The 23393-nt window shown below is 42.3% G+C and overlaps 1 protein-coding gene across 2 annotated transcripts in view; it reads right to left on the bottom strand.

The window, feature by feature from the left end:
• Positions 1-23260, bottom strand: part of MDH1B (malate dehydrogenase 1B) — a 36327-nt gene extending 13067 nt beyond the window's left edge. For both annotated transcript variants that reach the window (XM_016186884.2, XM_060194054.1), the window contains exons 1-9: positions 23172-23260; positions 17980-18092; positions 12836-12970; positions 12584-12726; positions 9471-9967; positions 6295-6436; positions 2479-2642; positions 551-690; positions 51-102 (exon numbers count right to left, since the gene is read on the bottom strand). In XM_016186884.2, coding sequence (XP_016042370.1) covers positions 51-102; positions 551-690; positions 2479-2642; positions 6295-6436; positions 9471-9967; positions 12584-12726; positions 12836-12970; positions 17980-18092; positions 23172-23193 — 1408 coding nt within the window. In that variant the 5' untranslated portion in view covers positions 23194-23260. The remainder of the gene's footprint in view (positions 1-50; positions 103-550; positions 691-2478; positions 2643-6294; positions 6437-9470; positions 9968-12583; positions 12727-12835; positions 12971-17979; positions 18093-23171) is intronic.
• Positions 23261-23393: the final 133 nt, after the last annotated feature.

Below are 23393 nucleotides of genomic sequence, written 5' to 3'. Positions count from 1 at the left end.
ATGCTCACTTAATAGCAGTCCAATAAAACATAACATCTAAGACAATATACCTGATTGATAAGTCTCAAAATACATCACATCTCCTTGTGCAATATTTATTTCCTGTTGAAAAAATGTATAAGCAGAGAATTAACTGACCACCTTTATGATATTAATCATTATTTAATAGAAACACTATTAATTTTTATTTTAAAATAGCCAAGAAATATTTTAACATCAAAATTATAAAACCAAATGAGTAGTAGTATTCTGTCAATAACTTCAAACTTGTTAACTCTTTAATAGCTTTTTTTAGAAATAAAATGCAAATTGAGCCCATAGGAAGCCAATGGATGCCTTGGGAGCTAGGTAAATCAGTTAAAAGTTATTATAAAAGTCAATTCCGTGGAGGGTAGATAGCATAATGGTTATGCAAACAGACTCTCATCCCTGAGGCTCCGAAGTCCCAGGTTCCATTCCTCGCACCACCATAAGCCAGAGCTGAACAGTGCTCTGGTTAAAAAAAAAAAAAAAAAAAAAGTCAATTCCCCTGTATCCACTTTGACATTACCTGAATTAGATCCGTTGTCATGTTGGTCATTAATTTTTTATTCAATTTAATATTTTTAATATCTGTAAGAGCCACCCAAGTTCCATTCTCAAATTTCACAGGCATGGAAAAGACAATTCCTTCAGGAATGTCAAACTGACCTAGTTAGCAAACACAAAACAAAGCAAAAATGAACAATAGTAACAAAGAAAATCAGAAAAATGAACTGTATTGAGTATTGTGGGAAAGGACAGACACAGTACACCATTTTGAATGATACTGGTGGGGCAACATTTCTGAGAGCTCCTCTCCATAGAGGACTGAAACACTGACACTAGAAGTACTGATAGAACCTCTCTCCAAGCACTGACTGTTCTCCTCTCTCTGTTTCCCTAGGGAAGGATCATTATTGTCCTCTTTACTACAGCCTCGTTGCTCCTGTTTGGTTCTGAAGTCTACCTCGGGAGCTAAAGAAATGTTTCACTTCTACTTTGTCTGGATTCCTTTTGCCTGTTGCTTATAGGTTTTCATGACCCTTTAGATGCTATGCCAGGAGTTAACCCACTTCCCCAACTTAGCATTTAAACCTACCAGCATCCTGCACAACCACGGAACTAGGGCCTAAGAAGACAGTAAATTAGTGATTTCTTTCTCTCAGTCACCAGTGAGGGTGAACTCTAAATCGAAAAGATTAGCAACACCTATTACTAACAGAATAAAATCCAGATAAAATTCCCTACCCCTTTTTAATATTTCAATCAAATAAAAATTATTCTTGTTATCTGAGTTATGAAAAATGTTGTCACTAGTTTGTTATCACACATTTATAGATATATGGGATATAGAGTGTACAGCCGATAATTTCTTTATCCATCCATCAGGTCAGAATTGCTTTGGCTGTGTATGGTCTTCTTTGTCCTCACACACATTTCAGAGTTGTTTGTTCTATTTCCCTATTTTGATAGGAATTCCATTCAATCTTTAAGTTGCTTTCTGATGTGTCCCTTCATATCCTTTTCCTATCTTTGCTTCTGTGCTCAGGTATCATTCCCACTTGCCTTTCTGGTAAGCCTTGCTCCAACTCAAAGGTCTCCTGGAGTGCCACCTTTTTTAGGAAGTTATTGCTAATTTTTTTGCTGATCTTGCTTCCCCTACCTTAGCTGGGATACACTAAAGAAAACTTAATGGAGCTATTTTACTTCTTTTTTTTTAATTAAAAAAATTTTTTTTAAAATATTTATTTTATTTATTTATTTCCTTTTGTTGCCCTTGTTGTTTTTTATTGTTGTAGTTATTATTGTTGTTGTCGTTGTTGGATAGGACAGAGAGAAATGGAGAGAGGGAGGGGAAGACAGAGAGGAGGAGAGAAAGATAGACACCTGCAGACCTGCTTCACCGCCTGTGAAGCGACTCCCCTGCAGGTGGGGAGCTGGGGGTTCGAACCGGGATCCTTATGCCAGTCCTTGTGCTTTGCGCCACCTGCGCTTAACCTGCTGCGCTACAGCCCGACTCCCGCTATTTTACTTCTATATCTGGCTCTATCATCAAACTATTTTTAATTTCTGAATGGATAACTGGATGAAGACCTGAGTGAAGGAATGAATGATTGTAGAACTTTTTTGATAGCTTTATTTATTGGATAGAGACTGCCAGAAATCAAGAGGGTAGGAGGAGATAGGGAGAGAGACAGAGAGACACCTGCAACACTGCTTTACCACTCATAAAGCTTCCCCCTTGCAGGTGGGGACAGGGGGCTCAAACTCAGGTCCTTGCACATTGGAACATCTGTGCTCAACCAGGTGCGCCACCACCCAGCCCTAATGATTGTGGGATTTTGAAAGTCCAGACCACTTTTAAGTTAAACAGTAAACAGGCAGAGATATAAATGCAGTAACTGGAATCATATATGGAGATTTTCAAATTTTAAAAGATACAAAAGGTCGATTTACCTTCACTCAGTACTCCTAAAGACACAATCTCTCCAGGTGGTGAACCATGATACCAATATTTCAATGTTGTAGTTATACTGTGTGCAGATAAGATGCCTCCAAATTGTTTTCCTGTGGTGGTCAGCTTTCTAAAAGCTGCCACAAATTCTTTGTTTATCCATTCACTGTTAGGAGGCAAAGAAAGCAATGTTACTTTGAAAAGATACATGAAAATGAAAAAAAGAATGTCTCTCAGGTCAGTGGATTTCAGTATAAGAAACCAGAAATCTTCTCCAAAGAAGAGACCCAAAGGGCCAATTACATATTGAAGAAAAAAAAAAGCTCAGGGTCACTGGTGATTAGGGAAATACAAATAAAAGCAACAGTGAGATGCCACTTTACACTGATGAGGATGTCACACATTAGAAAAGACAGAAATGCCAACTGTTGGCGAGGCTGTAAGGTAAATGGGACTCTCTTTCACTGCTGGTAGGGATGTACATTGGTGCAGCCCCTATGGGAAACAGCCTAGAGAGTCACCAGAACTCTAGAAATAGATGGACCTTGAGATCCAGCAAGCCCACTCCTAGGGATTTACCCAGGGGAATAAAAAAACACCTATCTGAAAAGACCTGTGCACACCTGTTGCTGTCGGCCCGCAACAACGACACGGACACCAGAGTCTTCTTCCTCAATTCCCTTTATTTCCTTCTTATGGCCACCTTAAGTACCTTTCACTGTTACATAGTCAGCCAATGGGCATTGAGCAAGCATACAGCATTCATAGATCATGCAGCCTTCTACCAATCATAAAACAGTTCACGTGTACAGCACGCAGTCTGTTCAGTTGGACCGTCCAACTTCCGCAAAGTTGTTTACCGCTTTACTAGTTTAGCCACCACGTGGCCGGCGCCATCTTAGGGGCGTGATGTGCAGTGTCATTATGGCTCCCGACACACACCAGAGTTCCTAACAGCACAGTAGTTTGTAATAGCCCAAACCTGGACTGATTCAGATGCCCCACAATAGACGATTGGCTAAGAAACTTGGATAAATACACAATGTAGTACTAGGCAGCTGCTACAATGATGAGGTCAGTTTCTTTGCAATATCATGGCCAGAACCTGAAGGCATCGCGTTGGGTGAGACAGTCCAGAAAGAGGAAGACCATTACTGGATGACCTCACTTATAGGTGACACTTGAGAATAAAGGACAGTGAGGAAGGACATAAGGACGGTTTGTGGTGTATTGCACCAAAGCAAAGGACTCTGGAGAAGGAGAGAGAGGGGCAGAAGGAAGGGACACTGGTGTCCTGTTGTGTCTCCTAGACAACAGTCAAGGGGAGATGAGAGTTGTGCCTGTGTGTTAAAGACTATGCTGTAAACCCCATCGATTTGACCTGCATATCAGATTTCAGGCTCAGGGGAAAAAAACAAAACAAAACTTATTATAGCCACAGGCTCTTTGGAATATAACTAAAATATGCCTACTAGCTAGCTACAGAATGGAGACCCCCCCCCCCAACTCTTCATCTGCACTACTCCAGCCTTTAGGTTCATGATTAGTCAACAACTTGTTTGGTTTTATATGCTAACTCTTTTCAGCCAGGTTCCAGATGCTACCATGACGCCAACCTGACTTTCCTGGACAGACAACCCTACCAATGTGTCCTGGAGCTCCGATTTCCCAGAACCCCACACCACTAGGGAAAGAGGCTGGGAGTATGGATCAGCCTTTCAATGCCCATGTTCAGTGGGGAAGCAATTACAGAAGCTGGACCTTCCACATTCTGCATCCCACAATGACCTTGGATCCACACTCCCGGAGGGTTAAAAAATAGGAAAGCTATCAAGGGAGGGGATGGGATATGGAGTTCTGGTGGTGGAAACTGTGTGGAGTTGTACCCCTCTTATCCTATGGCTTTGTCAGTGTTTCATTTTTATAAATAAATAAATAAATAAAAAGACTATGCTGTAAACCATTAACTTCCCAATAAAACAAATTTTTTTTAAAAAATCATGACCATACAATGCACTATGACTTCAAGCATCCTCAGTCCCATAAAAAGTCCGTTGAAAATCATGAAATATCATAAAACATGATAATGTAAATATGTAACATGGAAAAGATATCACTGGCTATAAGAACAACTACTTGGTAACAAAGAATCCGTTCAATGTTACCTGCTATCTTAGAATCACTAGGAGCCTTCAGTTCATAGTATGACAAAAATTGAGTGATTCACTTTGAGAATTAGTAAAATAGTAATGCATTGTATGACCTGAAAATTTAACGCAGAGTATAGAAACATTAACTTTGATGCATTACATGATTTCATCTGCTAATTTAGCACCCTGAACCTTCATGAGTGACCACCTCTACGCAGGCAGCAAACAGAGTGAAGAGATGCTTTAAGACTGTGAACATGGGGACACATACTTTCTAGGCATGGAGGAAGGAGAGAAGAGTTAGGAGGCCAAATGGAAATGAATGCAAATGGAAAGCAGGGCACAGTGTAGGAAGATGCTTTTAGGTGTTCCTCCACCTTGTCATAGTGGTGGGGTTTGCTGTGACTGGCATAGTTCAAAGTTTTGCCTGTATTACTACCCTTTAATCTTCCAACAGTCCTATGAGGTCCAAAGAGGCTTGATTCTAGAAAACGCTCTCTTCACCCTTTCTTAATATTCTCTCTCTCTCTCTCTCTCTCTCTCTCTCTCTCTCTCTCTCGGCAGGAAACCCAACATGGTCTCAGTCGGCTCACCATCTCCATTTCTTGATTTTGAAAATGTCTCAATTAAATTCAACTGGGGTGTCTATCACTACCTTTAGTAAGATTTAGTTTACATCTGCCTGTGCTCAAAAGAAGGTATTATTATCATCATCATCATCATCATCATCATTATCATCATTTGCCTTCAGGGTTATTGCTGGGACTCGGTGCCTGCACTATGAATCCACTGCTCCTGGAGGCTATTTTTTCTTTTGCTGCCCTTGTTGTTGTTTATCATTGTGGTTGTTATTATTATTGTTATTGCTGCTGTTGTTGTTGGATAGGACAGAAAGAAATCGAGAGAGGAGGGGAAGACAGAGAAGGGAAGAGAAAGATAGACACCTGCAGACCTGCTTCACTGCCTGTGAAGCGACCCCCTCCTACAGGTGGAGAGCCGAGGACTCAAACTGGGATCCTTATGCAGGTCTTTGCACTTTGTGCCACGTGTGTTTAATCCAGTGTGTTACTGCTCGGCCCCCTATCATCATCATCATCATCATCATCTTTCCTATCAGCTGGGTCTTGGTGCCAGCACTATGAACACACCGCTCCCAGTGGCCATTTTTTCCCTTTCCTTTCTTTCTCTCTCATCTTTATTAGATAGAACAGAGAGAAATTGAGAGAGAACAGGGAGCTGGAGGGAGAAAACGATAGACACCTGAAGACCCACTTCACCACTTGTGAAATGTCTCCCCTGGAGGTGGGGAGCCAGGGGCTTGAACCTGGGTCTTTGCATTGGTAATATGTACACTAAACCGGGTGTATCACCAACCGGGCCCTGGTCAAAATAAGTTTAAGAGAATATGGGAACCACCTTAAGGAGAATTTGAAATACGAAAAATCATGATTTCAAAAATCAAAGAAATTGGGGGTAAGAGTTGGTTACCTGAATTTCTATGGAGCTTTCTGTTTTTTGTTTTTTTCACTAGAGACCATAGTCAAAGATGACTGTGAAAAATGTCAGTTCGATTCCAAGACATCAAGATGATTTGACAACTGATAACAACAACTATTTCACATTTACCCACCATTTTTGGTTCATTTCACTTAAACATATATACTGTACCTATCAAAAATCAAGCTTAAAATGGGGCGCGAGTAGTGAGGAGGCCCCCAGATAGCGCTGTCGTATCTGTAAATGTTGGTTTTTCTCAGGTCAACATGGTTAGTTCCACTAATGTTACCCCAAATTATCACATTTTTTATGGCTGTGAAGAAAAGAATTAAAAATTAGACAAATAAGAAATGAGAATATATATATATAAAAAGACCTTCAACCTAGTTAAAGATTCGTTCTTTTCCTACATAGCAAACATCCAAGTTTGTGCTATCCAAATGTGCAAACAGTCTGGATCATCTGCCTAGCCCTCAGAGTTTGCCAGTCCTTCATTCTCTAAGGATGCTGTAGGCAGACTGACAAAAGTTAAGAAGTGCTCTCTTGGGGGCCAGGTGGTGGCGCGCCTGGTTAAGTGCTCACAGGACAGTGCACAAGGACCTGGGTCCAAGCCCCTGGTCCCCACCTGCAGGGGGAAAGCTTCACAAGTGATGAAGCAGGGCTGCAGGTGTCTCTCTGTCTCTGTCTCTCCCCCTTAACTCTCAATTTCTCTCTGTCTCTATCTGAGAATAAGTAAATAAAAAAATATTTTTAAAAGGAGTACTCTCTGAATGAGAATACAACAGCAGGCCCACAAGAGAGGCACTTTTTTTTTTCAATCTTTATTAGATAGAGAGAGCCAAAAATGGGTAGGGAAGGGGGTGACAGAGAGGGGAGAGAGACAGAGAGAGACCAGCAGCCCTGCTTCACCACTTACAAAGTTGTCCCCCTACAGGTGGGGACTGGGGGCTCGAACCTGGGTACTTGCTCACTGTAACATGTGCGCTCAACCAGGTGTGCCACCACCCGGCCCCGAGAGTCCTTCATTCTTATTTTACATTTTTGTAAAAGCTTCATCTTGACACTTTGGTCACATATCACAGATCTTTAGCGAAAGGTCAATGTTTACACAGACAGTGGTGACAGCAGAGATAAACGTGATTAGAAACTGTCTTCTTTTTAGATGGAATACTATTCGTACAGCTTTGGTGGAGGTAGGGACTGATGCTGGGAACAGAGCACTAATGACTTGGAAGCAGTACTGGAAGTCATGTGTTTAGAGTTTCACTGTAAACAAAACAAAACTATACAAAAAAATACAGCTCTTGTTATAATGCCTTAGGGGCTGACTAAAGTCATTTACCGCCCCAGTGTAGGGAATTGTATTTAGGTTCACATGCCATTCTGATTTGACCTATGCAAAGGTTTTTCATCTCTGTGCTTGCTCAATGGACACTGTCACACCTCTGCATCTAAACTGAAGATACCAATGGGACAGGTATACAGCACTCTCTTTTTAAAACACCGCAATCCATTTTCTGGCTCAGATTCACCCTTCTACTCTTTAGATGTCCACGCTTTCAAAAATTAACAATAGGAACTGCCTGGATATCATAATCCCAGTGATAAACCGAATATCCTTGCAGTCATTTGCCATGTGCCGGGTGTTGTTCTGAGCTATCCTCTCATGGAACTGTGACTGATGTGGATTTCAGTTCTAGGAGGCAGGTGCTACTGACATTGTCAATCTGCAGATGAGGAAACAGAGACACGGCAAGACTAAACAATGGTGTAGGTCACACTGGGGACTCATGGGGTGGGGTCACTTTAGCATAGACCTGACGACTTTCAGCATGAAAACCATGGAACATGGTTACAACAGACAAGATATGGAAGCAACTTAAATGCCCAAAGACAGATGACTGGACAAAGATGTTATGAGGTGTATATATACAGTGGAATACTATTCTGCAATAAAACAAAAAATGAGGCTGTATCATTTGCAACAAAATGGATGGAGCTAGAGGCGATTATACTAAGTGAAATAAGCAGATAGGTGAAAGACAATTATGAGATTCTTTCCTTCACAACTACTAGATTAGAATATAGATACCTAAACAAAGGAACTTGTAAAAACAAAACAAACAAAAAAGATGAACTGCCTCCTGGACATTAATGATTGGGGTGGGGTGCACAGAACTTTGTTAGACTGAATGGTGACTCACACACACCATGTGTGGCTGTGCAATTATGCCCCCGAAATGTCATAATTCTGTAAAACACTTAAATCACTAAGAAAAAAAAAGACTATGGCTTGAAAAAATAAATCTCATGATATCTTAGATGTTTATTAATTTACACAATGAGGGACAAAGTCAGTGATGAAAGCCAGTAACACAAAAACACATCTGCACCCAAAGTCAAGTCATATGATCTCTGTGCACCTGCTCCACTCACCCTGTCTACTCCAGACAGACAAACTATTCCTAGAGCTCTTCCTACCTGCCTGGAAATCACAGTGCTTCAAGGCAAAAATGAAACCTGAACTGCACCACTGTTTGAAGGGAGACTGGGCTCACATACTCTGCCACTCGAGGAAGACGGGTCCTGCAATCAGTGCAGCCTAAAATGTTCTTAGCTATGACCACAGACCTACAGGGGTGCAGAGGTTACACAGACTCCTGTGTTGAATATGGCCCACTGATCAGATTGAAGGGGTTTACAGTTAATGGTAATATATATTTTCCTCATATTTGGGAGCTATTCTCTGCCCTGATACAGCTTTCTAGTCCTATTCCCAACCCTGTCACTATCTCCCCAGATAATTCCTTTAGCCCGCCTGCACGTTAGCTGTCAGGCTCAGGCAAAAATCAGTAAAGCCTCTAAAACAAACTTCCTAGCTTTTCCCAAAATGGAGACCCCGAATCTCATTTGCTCTATTGTTGCCTTTCCTGAATATTAAACAATTGTTCTTTATATCTTAATTATTTTTCAGCCACCAAGCTGCAGATGCTACCATGACACCAACCTGACTTCCTTGGGCAGACGACCCCACCAATGTGTCCTGGAAACCAGCCTCCCCAGATCCCCACCCAGTAGGGAAAGAGAGAGACAGGCTGGGAGTATGGATCGACCTACCAACTCCCATGTTCAGCGGGGAAGCAATTACAGAAGCCAGAACTCCCACCTTCTGCACCCCATAATGACCCTGGGTCCATGCTCCCAGAGGGATAAAGAATAAGAAAGCTTCCAATGGAGGGGGTGGGATACAGAAAGTCTGGTGGTGGGAACTGTGTGGAAATGTACCTCTCTTGTCCAACAGATTTGTCAAAATAAATAAAAGAAACCCTGAAGGGGAGTTCACTTACAGGCAGGTGAGGTTTTGAGTTTTCGGGCCAGCATGGCTTTGGCCTGGCCTTCTACTCCCAGAGCCACGGCGACGATATTGCGAGAGAAGGCCGGGGCGTACTTTGTGAGCAAGGCAGTCTTCAGATTCACAAAGGATTTCCCTGCCACCAGCACTTTGACCGACTCATGTGCTTTTTTCTCTATCAGGTACCCGTAGAGCCTGCACAGGGGAACCCTGCTTCGAATGCAATCCTCTAACTGGCTCACATCCTTATCCAGGGACTCGTCCAGAACGATGATCACATCGGCCTGGTCAAAGGCGTCCTCCACCCGGGTGCAGACTGACACACTCTGCAGGAGCGGAAATACCAGCTCCCCAGTGTGCTTGGCCATGATGTTGAGGATGTATTCAGTCTTCTTGTTGTCGAAGAGAGTGATACTGATTTCCGTGTGCGGGCCAAACACTTCACCACTGGCCAGGATGGGAATTAAGTGGTGGCAGGTTGGACCCGACGCACTAAGCAAAATACAAAGCTGGATTATACCGGTTGGATCTGTTGTCCCTCCCCACCCTCCCCAGCCTTGTAGCAACATCTGTGTGAGTACTGACAAAGTGATTTGATATCTTAGGTATACAAAGTATATATATAAATATATGTGTGTGTGTGTGTGTGTGTGTGTGTGTGTGTGTGTATTTAAGGCTAGTTGTCAATAGAGAACAAAGAAATTCACACAACGAACCCATCCTTCCTCTGGCCATTTTGAAGATATTCCCTAGGTAATATGGTTTTTTAAAAAAATGTTTTTATTTATTTATTATTGGATAGAGACAGAGAAGAATTGAGATGAGAGAAGGAGACAGAGAGGGAGAGAGACAGAGAGACAGAGAGACACCTGCAGCCTTGCTCCACCACTTGTGAAGCTTTCCCCCTGCAGGTGGGGACCAGGGGCTTTGATACTGAAATCTTGCACACTGCAATGTGTGTGCTTAACCAGGCATGCCACCGCCTGACCCCCCAGAGGTGCCTATTTTTAAGGGTGTTCAAATAAAATAGAGCATATAGAAGGCAAATCTTTTTTTTTTTTTTTTTTACCAGAACATTGTTCAGCTCTGGCTTATGGTGGTGCGGCAGACTGAACCTGGGAGTTTGGAACCTCAGGCATGAGAGTCTGCTTGCATAACCATTATGCTATCTACCCTCCACCCAGAAGGCAAATCTTAAAAGAACTGTCAGCAATTAGAAGGTGACTCACCTGGTAGAACATACATGCTGCCAGGCAAAAGTACCTGAGGCAGAGGGGAGACGGGTGGTGGTGCACCCAGTTAAGTGCACACAGCACCATGTGCAAAGACCTGGGTTCAAGCCCCACCCCCCCACCCCACTCCCCGCCTGCAAGGGGGAACGCGAGCGGTGGAGCAGGTCAGCAGGAATCTATTTTTGTAACTTTTTTCTTTTTAATTATCTTTAGTTATTGGATAAAGACAGCTGGAAATAGAGAGGGAAGGGGGAGACAAAGAGGGGGAGAGACAGAGACACCCTGCAGCCCTGCTTCCCCACTTCTGAAGCGTTCCCCCTGCAGGTGGGGATGGGCCTCAAACCCGGGTCCTTCCACACTGTAACATATGCACTCAACCAGGTATGCCACCACCTGGCCCCAGGTATTTTCTTTTCTCCCTCCCATCTCCCCATCCCTGTCAACTTCTCTCTGTCCTGTCAAATAAAAACAAGAAGAAAAAAAAAGTTACGGAGAGCAGTTGATTCGTAGTGCAGGCTCTGAGCCCCAGCAACAACCCTGTGGCAAACAAACAAACAAACAAACAAAAAACCCTGGGTTGGAGCTCCTAGTGACCACAGGGAGTGCCTGAGGAGGGGCTTCAGGAATGGTGGGGTGGGACAGTGCTTCGGTATCTCTCTTCTCCTCTCTCTACCACTCCCTGTCTTTCACCTTCAATCTAGCACAAGGATGGGGGAAACTTTTCTCTGCCAAGGGCCGTTTGGCTATTTATAACATCATTCACAGACCATACAAATTTACCAACTTAAAAATTAGCAACTTAATGTTGTTATGGAAAAAGCTCCTCGAGTGAGCAGGGCCTTGGCAGGATCACACTGAATGGTTTGGAGGCTGTGTACTGCCCTCAGGCCCCCACCCCTAATCTAGAGGGAAAAACAAATACTGTTTAGTGGCGGAGTCATGTGGGCACTGAGCCCTAGTGACAAGCCTGATGGGGAAACAGATGAGAAATGTGTCTTATTTCTTGAATTACACGATCATTTCCTCTTAAAGAGATAAAGGAATTCACCAGCTCAAGCTGGAGAGGCAGCATAAAGATTCTGCAAAAGACTTTTCTGCCTGAGGCTCTGAGGCTCCAGGTTCAGTCACCAGCACCACCACAGGCTACAGCTGAGCATGCTCTGGTTTATCCATATCTTCCTCTCTGTATATCTCCTTCATTAAAATAGTAAGATATTAAGAAATAAAAAAGGAAATTGGGGGGTTGGGCGACTGGTAGCGCAGTGGGTTAAGTGCACATGGCTCAAAGTGCAAGGACTGCTACAAGGATCCCAGTTCGAGCCCCCAGCTGCCCACCTGCAGGAGGGTCCCTTCACAAGCAGTGAAGCAGGTCTGCAGGTGTCTATCTTTCTCTCCCCCTCTCTGTCTTCCCCTCCTTTCTCTATTTCTCTCTGTCCTATCCAACAACAACAGCAATGCCGCCAATAACAGTAACAACAACAAGAGCAATAAAATGGGAAAAATGACCTCTCAGAGCAGTGGATTTGTAGTGCAGGCACTAAGCCCCAGCAATAAAAAAAAAAAAGGAGGTTCACCAATTCCATTCAACTTCATACTCCCTCCTCCCCCACCTTTTTTTTTTGTCATTGATGGTTCAACAGTTCAGGCCGAGTTTATTCAGATACCTACACATACACACACACACACACACACACACACACACACGCCAAAGAGAGACACACCACAGTACAGAAACTTCCTCCATGGTTGGGGCCTGGTTCTAACCTTATCTGCACAGACAACAAAGCAGTCCACTATCTAGGGGAGCTAGTTTGCTGGTCCATTTTGTCCTTTCTAAAGATAAAATTTTTATACCCCGGAATTGACACAGCCATACCTTGTAATCCAGACATTCAAGGGGCTGACAAAACTTTTCAGAACTTCTGTCTCCTGCTCTTTTTTCGAATGTGCCTTCAGGTTCTCTCCGGCAATTGTCTTCATCAGCTCAGTGGTCATGCTAGAGGTGACACCGTAGTAAAGCTACATGTTGGGGGGGAAAGAAGAGCTAAGGGAATCCCTTTGAAATCACGACACATGAAACACTGCAAGAGAACACTCATGTTCCGAGCAGAGGAATCAATGTGTGTACCTGGGCGTGCTCTAGGAACTCATTATACCCTCCCAACAGCAAACCCTTGCCTCCACGATCCAACAGCTCTCTCCAGATGATAGGGGAATTCTGGTGTCTCCAGTTATTCTTCTCACATAAGTCTTTCAGCCAGTCCTGTTGAATGATATTTCAAGTGAAGTCACACATTATATCTCCCCCAAAATTGCATTCATACTTTAGAATCCAAACACTAAAATACTAACTTGTTTTCTTTATTACCATGGTATATACAAAATAATATTTAGATATCTTTAAATCGAAAAATGTAGTGATGACATGAGTCACAATGTAAGTAAGAATTTTTTTTTGCAAATAGAAGTTTTTTTTTAATTTTTTAAAAATTTTATTTATTTATTTATTCCCTTTTGTTGCCCTTGTTGTTTTATTGTTGTAGTTATTATCGATGTCATTGTTGGATAGGACAGAGAGAAATGGAGAGAGGAGGGGAAGACAGAGAAGAGGAGAGAAAGACAGACACCTGCAGACCTGCTTCACTGCCTGTGAATTGACTCCCCTGCAGGTGGGGAGCCGGGGGCTCAAACCTGGATCCTTTTGCCAGTCCTTGAGTTTGGCGCCACCTGCGCTTAACCCGCTGCGCTACCGCCTGACTCCCATAGAAGTTTTTCTTTACAGACTGTGGGTATGGATCAACCTGCCAATGTCCATGCCCAGCAGAGAAGCAATTACAGAAGCCAGACCTTCTTTCTACCTTTTACTTTCTGCACCCCATAAAATTTTTTGGTTGGTTGGGCAGGGGGCGAGGAGGGGGATAGATATCATAATGGCATAACGGTTGTGAAAAGAGATGTTCATGCTTGAAGTAAGGTTCAATCCCTTGCACCACCTGAGCAGTGCTCTGGTAAAAAAAGAAGAAGAAGAAGAAGAAGAAGAAGAAGAAGAAGGAGAAGGAGAAGGAGAAGGAGAAGGAGAAGGAGAAGGAGAAGGAGAAGGAGAAGGAGAAGGAGAAGGAGAAGGAGAAGGAGAAGGAGAAGAAGAAGAAGAAGAAGAAGAAGAAGAAGAAGAAGAAGAAGAAGAAGAAGAAGAAGAAGAAAGGAAAGAAAAGAAAGAAAAGAAAAGAAAAGAAAAGAAAAGAAAATGTGTTCATATATCCAGAGGAGGAGAGACGTTAGGGGAAGATAGCTAGAGGACTATCAGGACCTGGAGAAAGAAGAGAAGAAAAAGAAAGACACTTGGAAGTAGTAACAGGTGTAGGTGTGATTTAAAAAGGAAGAGGAGGCAGGACCATAGAAAAGATGGATATATATATATATATATATATATATATATATATATATATATATATATCAACTCGTATCTGTGACCTTGGGAGAACTACTGCAGTTTCCAGTGAAAGGAATTGGGACACAGAACTCTGGTGGTGGGAATGGTGTTGAATTATACTCCTGTCATTTAGAAAATCAATATTAAATCACTAATAATAACAAATAAAGAAAATGCTAAAAAATTTTGAAATCTTTGTCTTCCTCTTTTTTTTTTTTTTTTTTTTTTGTTTTTTCTTCTTTAAAAGCAGCACTCACTTTTGGTTATTGGCATTCCCAGAAATTGAACCTGTGACCTCTCACATGTACGCTGCCACTGTACACATTTCCCCGGCCCTGAAGTTGCTCTCTTGCTGAGAAAATCTGGAGTACAAATGTGTAGTTTGCAGATGGCCTCAGCTCCCAATATAATATCATTCACCAAAAGTCCATTTGATTTTTTTTCCTTGTTCTTCTATATGAAGTATTTCAAGCCTTAGGAACATATAGATTTAATATTGTTCCCCTGTCATGTGAGTACAGTTCACAGCATTCATACTAAATCACCAAGCTAAACATTTGCAGATTTCTGATGATAACATTTATTAGAGAAAGTTTAGATCATCGTTAATCTGGTTTTGTGGAGACCACACCTTCCAGTGACAGAGCTGAGTAAAGAAAGCAACACTCTTCCTATGGACATTGTGCATAGTAACATTTCTTGGAGGCACGAATAGTGAAACGATCCTTCAGATAAAACTGTAAAAATCGATTTCCCTTACTAGTGTGGAAAATCTCTCTGTTTTTGTCACATGTTGTGCTGTGCAAGAATCCACTAAGGTTCCTCTAGTCACCAGTGACATGCTTGCTTTTAGGAGGAAGGGTCTTGCCCCCCCATAACAACTTACATCATGAAGTAGGCCATGCTGAAATCCTGGAGGAAGATGGGAGAACATATGTAGGACTGAGTTCTGAGTGTATTGAATTAGTAGAAGAACTGAAAGTTAGGAAAGGGAGACTTAACCAAAATGAGTCACTCTTCTCTGGCTATGTTCTCTTCTCAGAACATAGTGGTATCATAGTGCTAGAATGCCTTCCAGAAGCATGGAGTAGGTAGTGATGCCCTTTAACTGAAATAGAAATACCAGACCTGCCATGGAAGACAATGGCAGAAGAGGGGGGAAACTCTTAAAAAATGGGCATGCTGGGGGGGGGGGGCAGGCGGTAGGGCAGCAGGTTAAGCGCAGGTGGCACAACGCACAAGGACCCACTCAAGGATCGAGCTTCGAGCCCCCAGCTCCCCACCTGCAGGGGGGTCACTTCACAAGTGGTGAAGCAGGTCTGCAGGTGTCTATCTTTCTCTCTCCCTCTCTGTCTTACCCTCCTCTCTCCATTTCTCTCTGTCCTATCCAACAACAATGACAGCAATAACAACAATAACAATAACAACAACAATGATAACAAGGGCAATGAAAGGGAAAAAATAGCCTCTAGGAGCAGTGGATTCATAGTGCAGGCACCGAGTCCCAGCAATAACCCTGGAGACAAAAAAAAAAAAAAAATTAAAAATTAAAAATTCATAAAAAAGAAAATGTTAGTGTGGAAGACTAGAAAACTTGCTTGTCAGCCATATTCTCTGGAAAAGTCTAGAATACACTACAATCCCCAAACTGGTAAGGACAGTACTGGTGATACTGGTGAGAGAGGGCTGACATCACAGTGTGACTATTCATCCTAGGCCAGCACAGTTATATGACATTCTGTTATGTACTATCTGGAAACTGGAATGATAAAATTCTGCAATAAAAGAACCAAATTCTCGGGGGTTGGGCGGTTGCGCAGTGGGTTAAGTGCACATGGCGCAAAGCACAAGGACCCGCTCAGGAATCCCGATTGAGCCCCAGGCCCTCCACCTGCAGGGGGTTCACTTCACAAGTGGTGAAGCGGGTCTGCAGGTGTCAATCGTTCTCTCCCCCTGTCTTTCCCTTCTCTCCCGATATCTCTCTGCCCTATCCAACAACAATGACAGCAACGACAACAACAACAATAACAACAATGACAACAAACAACAAGGGCAACAAAGGGGGAAAAAGCCTCCAGGAACAGTGGATTAGAAGTGCAGTGCAGGCACCAACCTCCAGCAATGACCCTGGAGACAAATGATAATAATAATAAAATAAAATAAAAAAGAACCAAATTCTCTTTGTGAGAACTATGGTGGATATTGTTGGTGGAGGTGGAGGAGGGGCACAGAAGTTTGGTGATGCGTGGATGCAGTGTACCACTGTAACTTTATAATCTTATAAACCACTATTAAAATCAGTAATAATTTTTTAAGAGGCCAAGGTAACAGTGGGTGTTCGAGAATCATCAAAGAAGCACCAAGTACCCTAGCAGATATGTTCCTTTAGAGACCAACTGGAGCCCTGAAAGAATTCCTTGTGGATGCGTGACTTTCAGGAGCATGTGGCTCCAAATGCTACAAGTGGCCAGCTGAGTGGATCCTGTCATAGGCAGTGCAGTGTCTTCTTCCACCAAGGCAAGCTGTCCTTTAGCTACCAGTGTACTGATTCCCTCTGCAGAAACTGACCTCAGTCAACGGGAGTCATTTTGCCCGAGTTGAAGTCCCTCTCAGCAAATGTTAGCCTTGGCCATGCAAAAGTCTAGCCTCCTTGTCTATACCTGGAGTATCTCCAAAGGGAGGAATTGACCTGAGCTGCCCACAGGACCTGCTGAGGCCCGTGTGGCAGCTCTACGTGCTCAACTTTTTCCACTGCCCAGTCACGCTACCTTCACCTCTTCCTGTGACATGGCTCCAAGCACATTCTCCAGTAAAGTCATCTCCTTTGATGAAATCTTCATCTCAATCTGTTTCTTTGGGAATAGAGTCCCCCCAAAAGAGTATTGCAAATAAACAGGCATGGCAAGTCACTGTAAGTCAATACCGAAGGGGAATAAAATATATGGTGCCAGTGTTCTTGGTGGGGGAAGAACAACTGAATGAATTCTACTTACTGACTGGGGTCTTGCTTGCTCTATGGGGTAATCGGAAAAAAAATATGTAGGCAATGTATTGAGATGGAAAAGTGAATATTACATTTATTAGCATCACACTGTCTGTAGAGTTTTGGTGAAATGGCTCACTTAGATAGTGTGCAGCTTTACAACATGCACGACCCAGGTTTGAGCCTGGCTCCTGCTACACTGAAGGAAGCTTCAGTGCTGTGGTCTCTTTCACTCTCTATCTCTGTCTCTCTACTTGTCTGTATCTGGAAAAAATATCTGTAGTCACCAAGACAGCTAACCCAGATAGCATACCTGCTTTGTGAAGTGTACAACCCAGGATGGAGCCTGGCCTCTGGTGCCTTGGGAGAGTGTCAGGCTGTGGTATATTTCCCTCTCTCTATCTCTATGTCCTTTCTTTTTCTTTTTTCCTTTTTTTCAAAAAAATTTTTTTTATTTATTTGGATAGATACAGAGAGAAGTTGAAAGGGAAGGGGGAGATAGCAAAGGAGAGAGAGAGAGAGAGATAGCTATGGCACTACTTCACTGGTTATGAAGCTTCTCCTTGACAGGTGAGAGGACTAGGGGCTTGAACCTGGGTCCTTCAGCACTGGAATATATGTGCTCAACCAGGTGTGCCACCACCTAGACCCACCTTTATCTCTATCTGAAAAAAAAAATCAATTTGCAGTGGTGAAACCTGGACAACCAACCTGTACGTATGTGTATGTATATGTATATATATATGTATATATATATAGTATATAAGCATTCATTATATCTAATACATTAGGTAATATTTAACCATATTAAAACATATTTGTGTGCATGTGTGAGTTTAACAAACTGAGAAATTCTTACCTCCCAAACATGAGGATGCTGTGTAATTTTATGTATCTGAAATTCAGGAAGATTCTTGTGCAAATAGTCTGCCAGAAGTTCTGCTTTAGCATAATATGGGCAATCGGCTCTACCTAAAAAAGTTCAAATTAATGATGTTTTCTTTCATCACACAGAGATTATCAGATAGCTAAGCATTTGCCACCCAACCGTAGAATTAATTAGTTATATTTATTTTTTTAGAAATTTATTCTTTCGAAAGAGAGAGAAACTGTATCACTGCTTAGCTCTAGCATATGTTGGTGCCAGGGATTGAACCTGGGACCTCTGGGGTCTCAGGTATACAAATCCTGTGCATTAAAACAGTGAACTTCAGGGAGTCGTGTGGTAGCGCAGTAGGTTAAGCACACGTAGAGTGAAGCGCAAGGACTGGCATTAAGGATACCGGTTCAAACCCCCGGCTCCCCACCTGCAGGGGAGTCACTTCACAAGTGGTGAAGCAGGTCTGCAGGTGTCTGTCTTTCTCTCTTCCTCTCTGTCTTCCCCTCCTCTCTCCATTTCTCTCTGTCCTATCTAACAACGACAACAGTAATAACTACAATAACAATGAAAAACAACAAGGGCAACAAAAGGGAAAATAAATTTAAAAAAAACAGTGAATTTCAGAGCAATGCAAATAAAGACAACAATGAGATACCACTTTACACTGGTGAGAATGTTATACCTTAGAAAGGATAGTAACAACAAATGGCAGGGAGGATCTGGGGGTGGGGGAATGAACCCTTCTGCACTGTTGGTGGGAATTTAAATTGATCCAACTCTTGTGGATAACAGTCTGGAGATTTCTCAGAACACTAGAAATTTACCTACCTGATGACCCATAAATCTCCTGGATATTCATCCAAAGCAAACAAAAACACCTATCCAAAGAGATTTATCTATACCTACACTCTTAATAGACTTAAACTTTGAATGAAGCAACCCAGACATCCAGCAAGAGATGAGTGGCTGTGAAACTCGTGGCACATATACACAATGAAATGATGACGCCATCTCCTTTGCCTCATCTTGGATGGGACTTGGAAGCATGTTAAGTGAGATAAGCCAGGAAGAGAAGGACAAACACTTGCACGATCTCACTTGTAGATCTAATTTTAGAAGCAAGGACAGCAAGGGAAAACATAAAAATGAAACTTGAACTGGGTGTGTTGTACTGCAGCGAAGCAAAGGAGTCTGGGGAAGTAGAGGAAGGCAGGAGGTAGAAAGGGTTTATGGGGGGGTACATGATGATGGAAAAGCAGCTAAACTTGGGCTGAGGGTGTTCTGCAGACATCTGTCACAGGGAGATCAGAAACTGTACTGCAAACAATCACATTTTATAACACAGACTTACATTATCTAACGCCATATTAGCTTCAATAAAGCAGTAAGAATAGATTTCATAGAAGTTCGTCATCTTTTTCATGGTGTTTTTATTTATTTATTTTCCCTTTTGCTGCCTCCTTTTTAAAAATTGTTGTTGTGGTTATTTTTGTTGTTGTTATTGATGTCGTTGGGTGGGACAGAGAAAAATGGAGAGAGGAGGGGAAGACACAGGGGGAGAGAAAGATAGACACCTGCAGACCTGCTTCACCGCTTGTGAAGCGACGCCCCTGTAGGTGGGGAGCAGGGGGCTCGAACTGGGATCCTTACGCAAGAAGTAGCTCCGCACCACGTGTGCAACTCCCGAAGTTCATCTTAATCAAATGTATAAAGGAAAAGACTACTCAGTATTTACTTACTTTATTTTCCTTTTTTTTTTTTTTTTTGTAATTTTTGTTTATTTTAATATGCAAGAGAGAAAGACCAGAGCACTGCTAAGTTCTGGCTTATGGTGGAACTGGGGATTGAATCTGGGACTTCAGAGTCTCAGGCAAGAGAGCCTTTTGCATAACCATTATGCTGTCTGCCCAGCCCCTGCATATTTACTTTCCAACAGAACCAGGTCAAAGCTCACATCCTCTAAAAGGCTGTCCTACTGCTCATTATGAGTTACTAATCTATCTTGTTCATTGATAACTACTGAGAAGCACTGTCGAGAGAGGAGAGGTGATAAAGTCACATGTGGCTTCAATGTATGTGACATGGAGTACAGGAGAAGGTGATGAAGGAGAGAGAACATCTTGAGATAACCTCTAGTTTACTATTTTTTTCCGAGTAAGATCTTGATCTTGCCAGAGAGAAATCATGGTATGAGGTTTAATCATAGCCGAGGACAGCTGCAGTTGTCTCTAGTACATTTAAGTGCATGTAAGCAACAGATAGTTTACATGCTCTATATAAGGACCCAAGGTGCAGGCTTTGTAGCCATAACATATAGAATCTTAAAAAAAAAAAAAAAAACACCAGGCAGGGGTAAATAGCATAATGGTTATGCAAACAGACTCTCACGCCTGAAGCTCCAACGTCCCAGGTTCAATCCCCTGCACCACCATAAACCAGAGCTGAGCAGTGCTCTGGTAAATAAATTTAAAAAATAAATAAATTAAATAAATAACCAAAAAACAGCAATGTGTGTAGGATTGGGGTGCGACAGAATAGGGGGTGCAGGAACCAAAAGCAAATTTGTCTATATATAACACTTTCCACCAGGAACTGCCAAACACTAGCTCTTCAGCCTTATAGGGACATGTCTAAGTAATCAACCCCTCTCAGCCTCTCCTCTACCAGCTGCTTTATCCAGTTTTCATCCATAATCCATCAGTTCAAACCACTTTATGGATCACGTCTGCGATTATTTTCTCTCATTATACTTATGGCAAATCAATCCTTCACCTGGATAAACCCAACGGGTATTTTTTTTTGTTTGTTTTTGGCCTAGGTTCATTTCTTAAGTACACTGAAGAAACATGGTAGAATCAAGCAAAGGAGTGACAATGTAAATTCATAGTCACCACACTCAACTATGTCCCTTAGCTCTGGCCTGGTGATGGCTCTCTTTGTCTTAGCAGCACTCTTTCCTGCTCTCCACAATTATTGTGCCTTATTGTATCACTTCCTTTAAACCTCTTTCTTCTCTCCACTATTGTTTTGTAGTATCAGAAGACAATAAACAATATTAAATTTCTATTTTTGAGCAAAATTATACAAAAAGGTGAGGACTAGAAAATTCTCCAACTTCCTGGCATCATGCCTACATATTTATATATATTTGGACTTATCTTTTTTTCTTCTTCTAATTCATGTAAAGGACACTCTGATTCCTTGTCACTGTACTGCTCTGCTCAACTGACTATCTCTCTAACATTTATCTCTATTTCTTTTAAAAATTTTTATTATCTTCATTTATTTATTGGATAGAGAATGCCAGAAATCGAGAGGGTAGGGGGAGATACACACACACACACACACACACACACACACACACACACGCATATATATATATAGAGAGAGAGAGAGGAGAGAGAGGAGAGAGAAGAGAGAGAGAGAGAGAAGGAGAAAGACTGCAGCACTGCTTCATCACTCACGAAGGTTGGGGACTGGAGGCTTGGACCAGGGTCCTTGATTTATCTCTATTTCTAACAACTCATTTCCACCATATTTAACCCTGTTATATTTAAGCTCTCCCTGCTTTAAAACCAAAAGTCCACGTTCTCTTTTAACTACTGCCTTCTAAATGCATTTCCCATTAACATTTCTTAAAAGATATTTTGCTATCCACTACCCTTTACTTTAATTTCTTATTCAACTGCAACTTGATTCTTCCTGAAAATCTCTTGGTTGCCAAGGACCTAGATCTTATGAATTGTAAATGAATTCTTTTTACTGTTTTTTTATTGTCTCTTGGTAGCAATTGCTCCTCTTTTGTAAATTTGAAACACTAACTATGGAAGGGTCACTCATTATAGACTTTTTTACTCCTCTAGTCATAATCCATTATGTTTTATAGCTTCCTATTTTCTGTCAATTCATTAAAAGTTAACATGTTAAAAGGCTAAAAGGTACCTCATCTTTATACCTCACTTCCCGCCTCCCCCTCGCCCCCAGCAACCTCCTTTACTTTTGTCTTTTTTTTCTTTCACCACCAGGATTAGGTCCCTCCAGAACTACTCTGCTGCTGCCAGTGACTTTCTTTTTCCTTTTTTTTTTTTCTTTTGCTAGAGAGCCACCACCCCTTACACCACACACACACACACACACACACACACACACACACACACACACACACACACACACACACACACACACACACACACACACACACACAGCTGCAGCACTGTTCTGCACCTCATGAAACTTCCCTCCTGCAGGTGGAGACTGTGAGTCTCAACCTCCCTTTGTGTGCTTTACCAGGTACACTCCCCAAACCCTGCTCCTCTCAACTCTTTTTTTTTTAAGTAGAAATATGTACTTTCACGGCAGACTCATCTCTTATCTTGGTATCTAAACCCTGCTGTCTTTTTCATCACCTCCTGAACATCTCCTAAGTACTCAGCAAATACTCGCGTTTACCAACACTCCCTCCTTTTATGTTCATGTCCATCTACTCAATTATCTAAGAATATTATAAGTATCACAGCACAAAGTACAACGCAGTGGAGGCAAGTCTTGAACCCGAGTCACATCCCTAGCAAAGCAGGTACACTATCCAAGTGAGCTATCAATATTTTTAAATTTAAAACATCTTCAGCAGTTCATTGTTTTTAACATGCAACTGTACTTGGTCCACTTGAGACAGAATATTCTGACGTTTGCTCAGAACCAATTCAAGGTTCACTTATTACTTTTACATCTACATTGTCCATTTGGGTTACAGGACTTACACCGGTCGTGGCATTTTCTGCCATGGCTTCCTTATCAGGAACCTTCACAAAGCCCTACCAATAACATTTTGTAGAGAGCCCTGTGCATTTCTCTCTCTCTGCAGTAACCGCAGGATATCAGAACGACTGCTCCTCTATTCCATAAGGTCGCAAGTTTCTCAAAGACAAGGATATAATTTGCCCCGCACCGCGCCCCTCTCTCCACTGTATCCCCAGTTTCCCGCAGAGTCACTGTAACACGTCTTTGAATTTATGCCTAAGGAAGCCTGGGGGTGGTCCATATAGAGTTGCCATACAGTGACGTTGCTACATCAGAAGCCAAAATAAGAAGGCCACTGGCCAAGCTATTATGGGAGGTGAGCAGCTGTCAGTGTTCTGAGTGATCTGCGGAAAGTTGCAGGGATCGCTCACCCGCGAGCACGAATTTAGCCATAACCCAGACCGCAGCCAGGAGCAAGAATCGCAACTCCGCGGTTGCCTGGCAACCAACTCGCCTAAGGCCTGGCGCAGGCGCACTCCGAGCGGTTGGATATTCGCCAGGGGGCCCTTACGCACTCACACACTGCCTTTAAATTTTTTTTTTTTTTTTTTTTAGTCTTTCTGGTTCCAATCCCTACAGGCAAGAAAAACAGC

The sequence above is a fragment of the Erinaceus europaeus genome, chromosome 7 (assembly GCF_950295315.1).
Source record: "Erinaceus europaeus chromosome 7, mEriEur2.1, whole genome shotgun sequence".
NCBI lineage: Eukaryota > Metazoa > Chordata > Mammalia > Eulipotyphla > Erinaceidae > Erinaceus > Erinaceus europaeus.
This window is presented reverse-complemented; position numbering and strand designations above follow the sequence as displayed.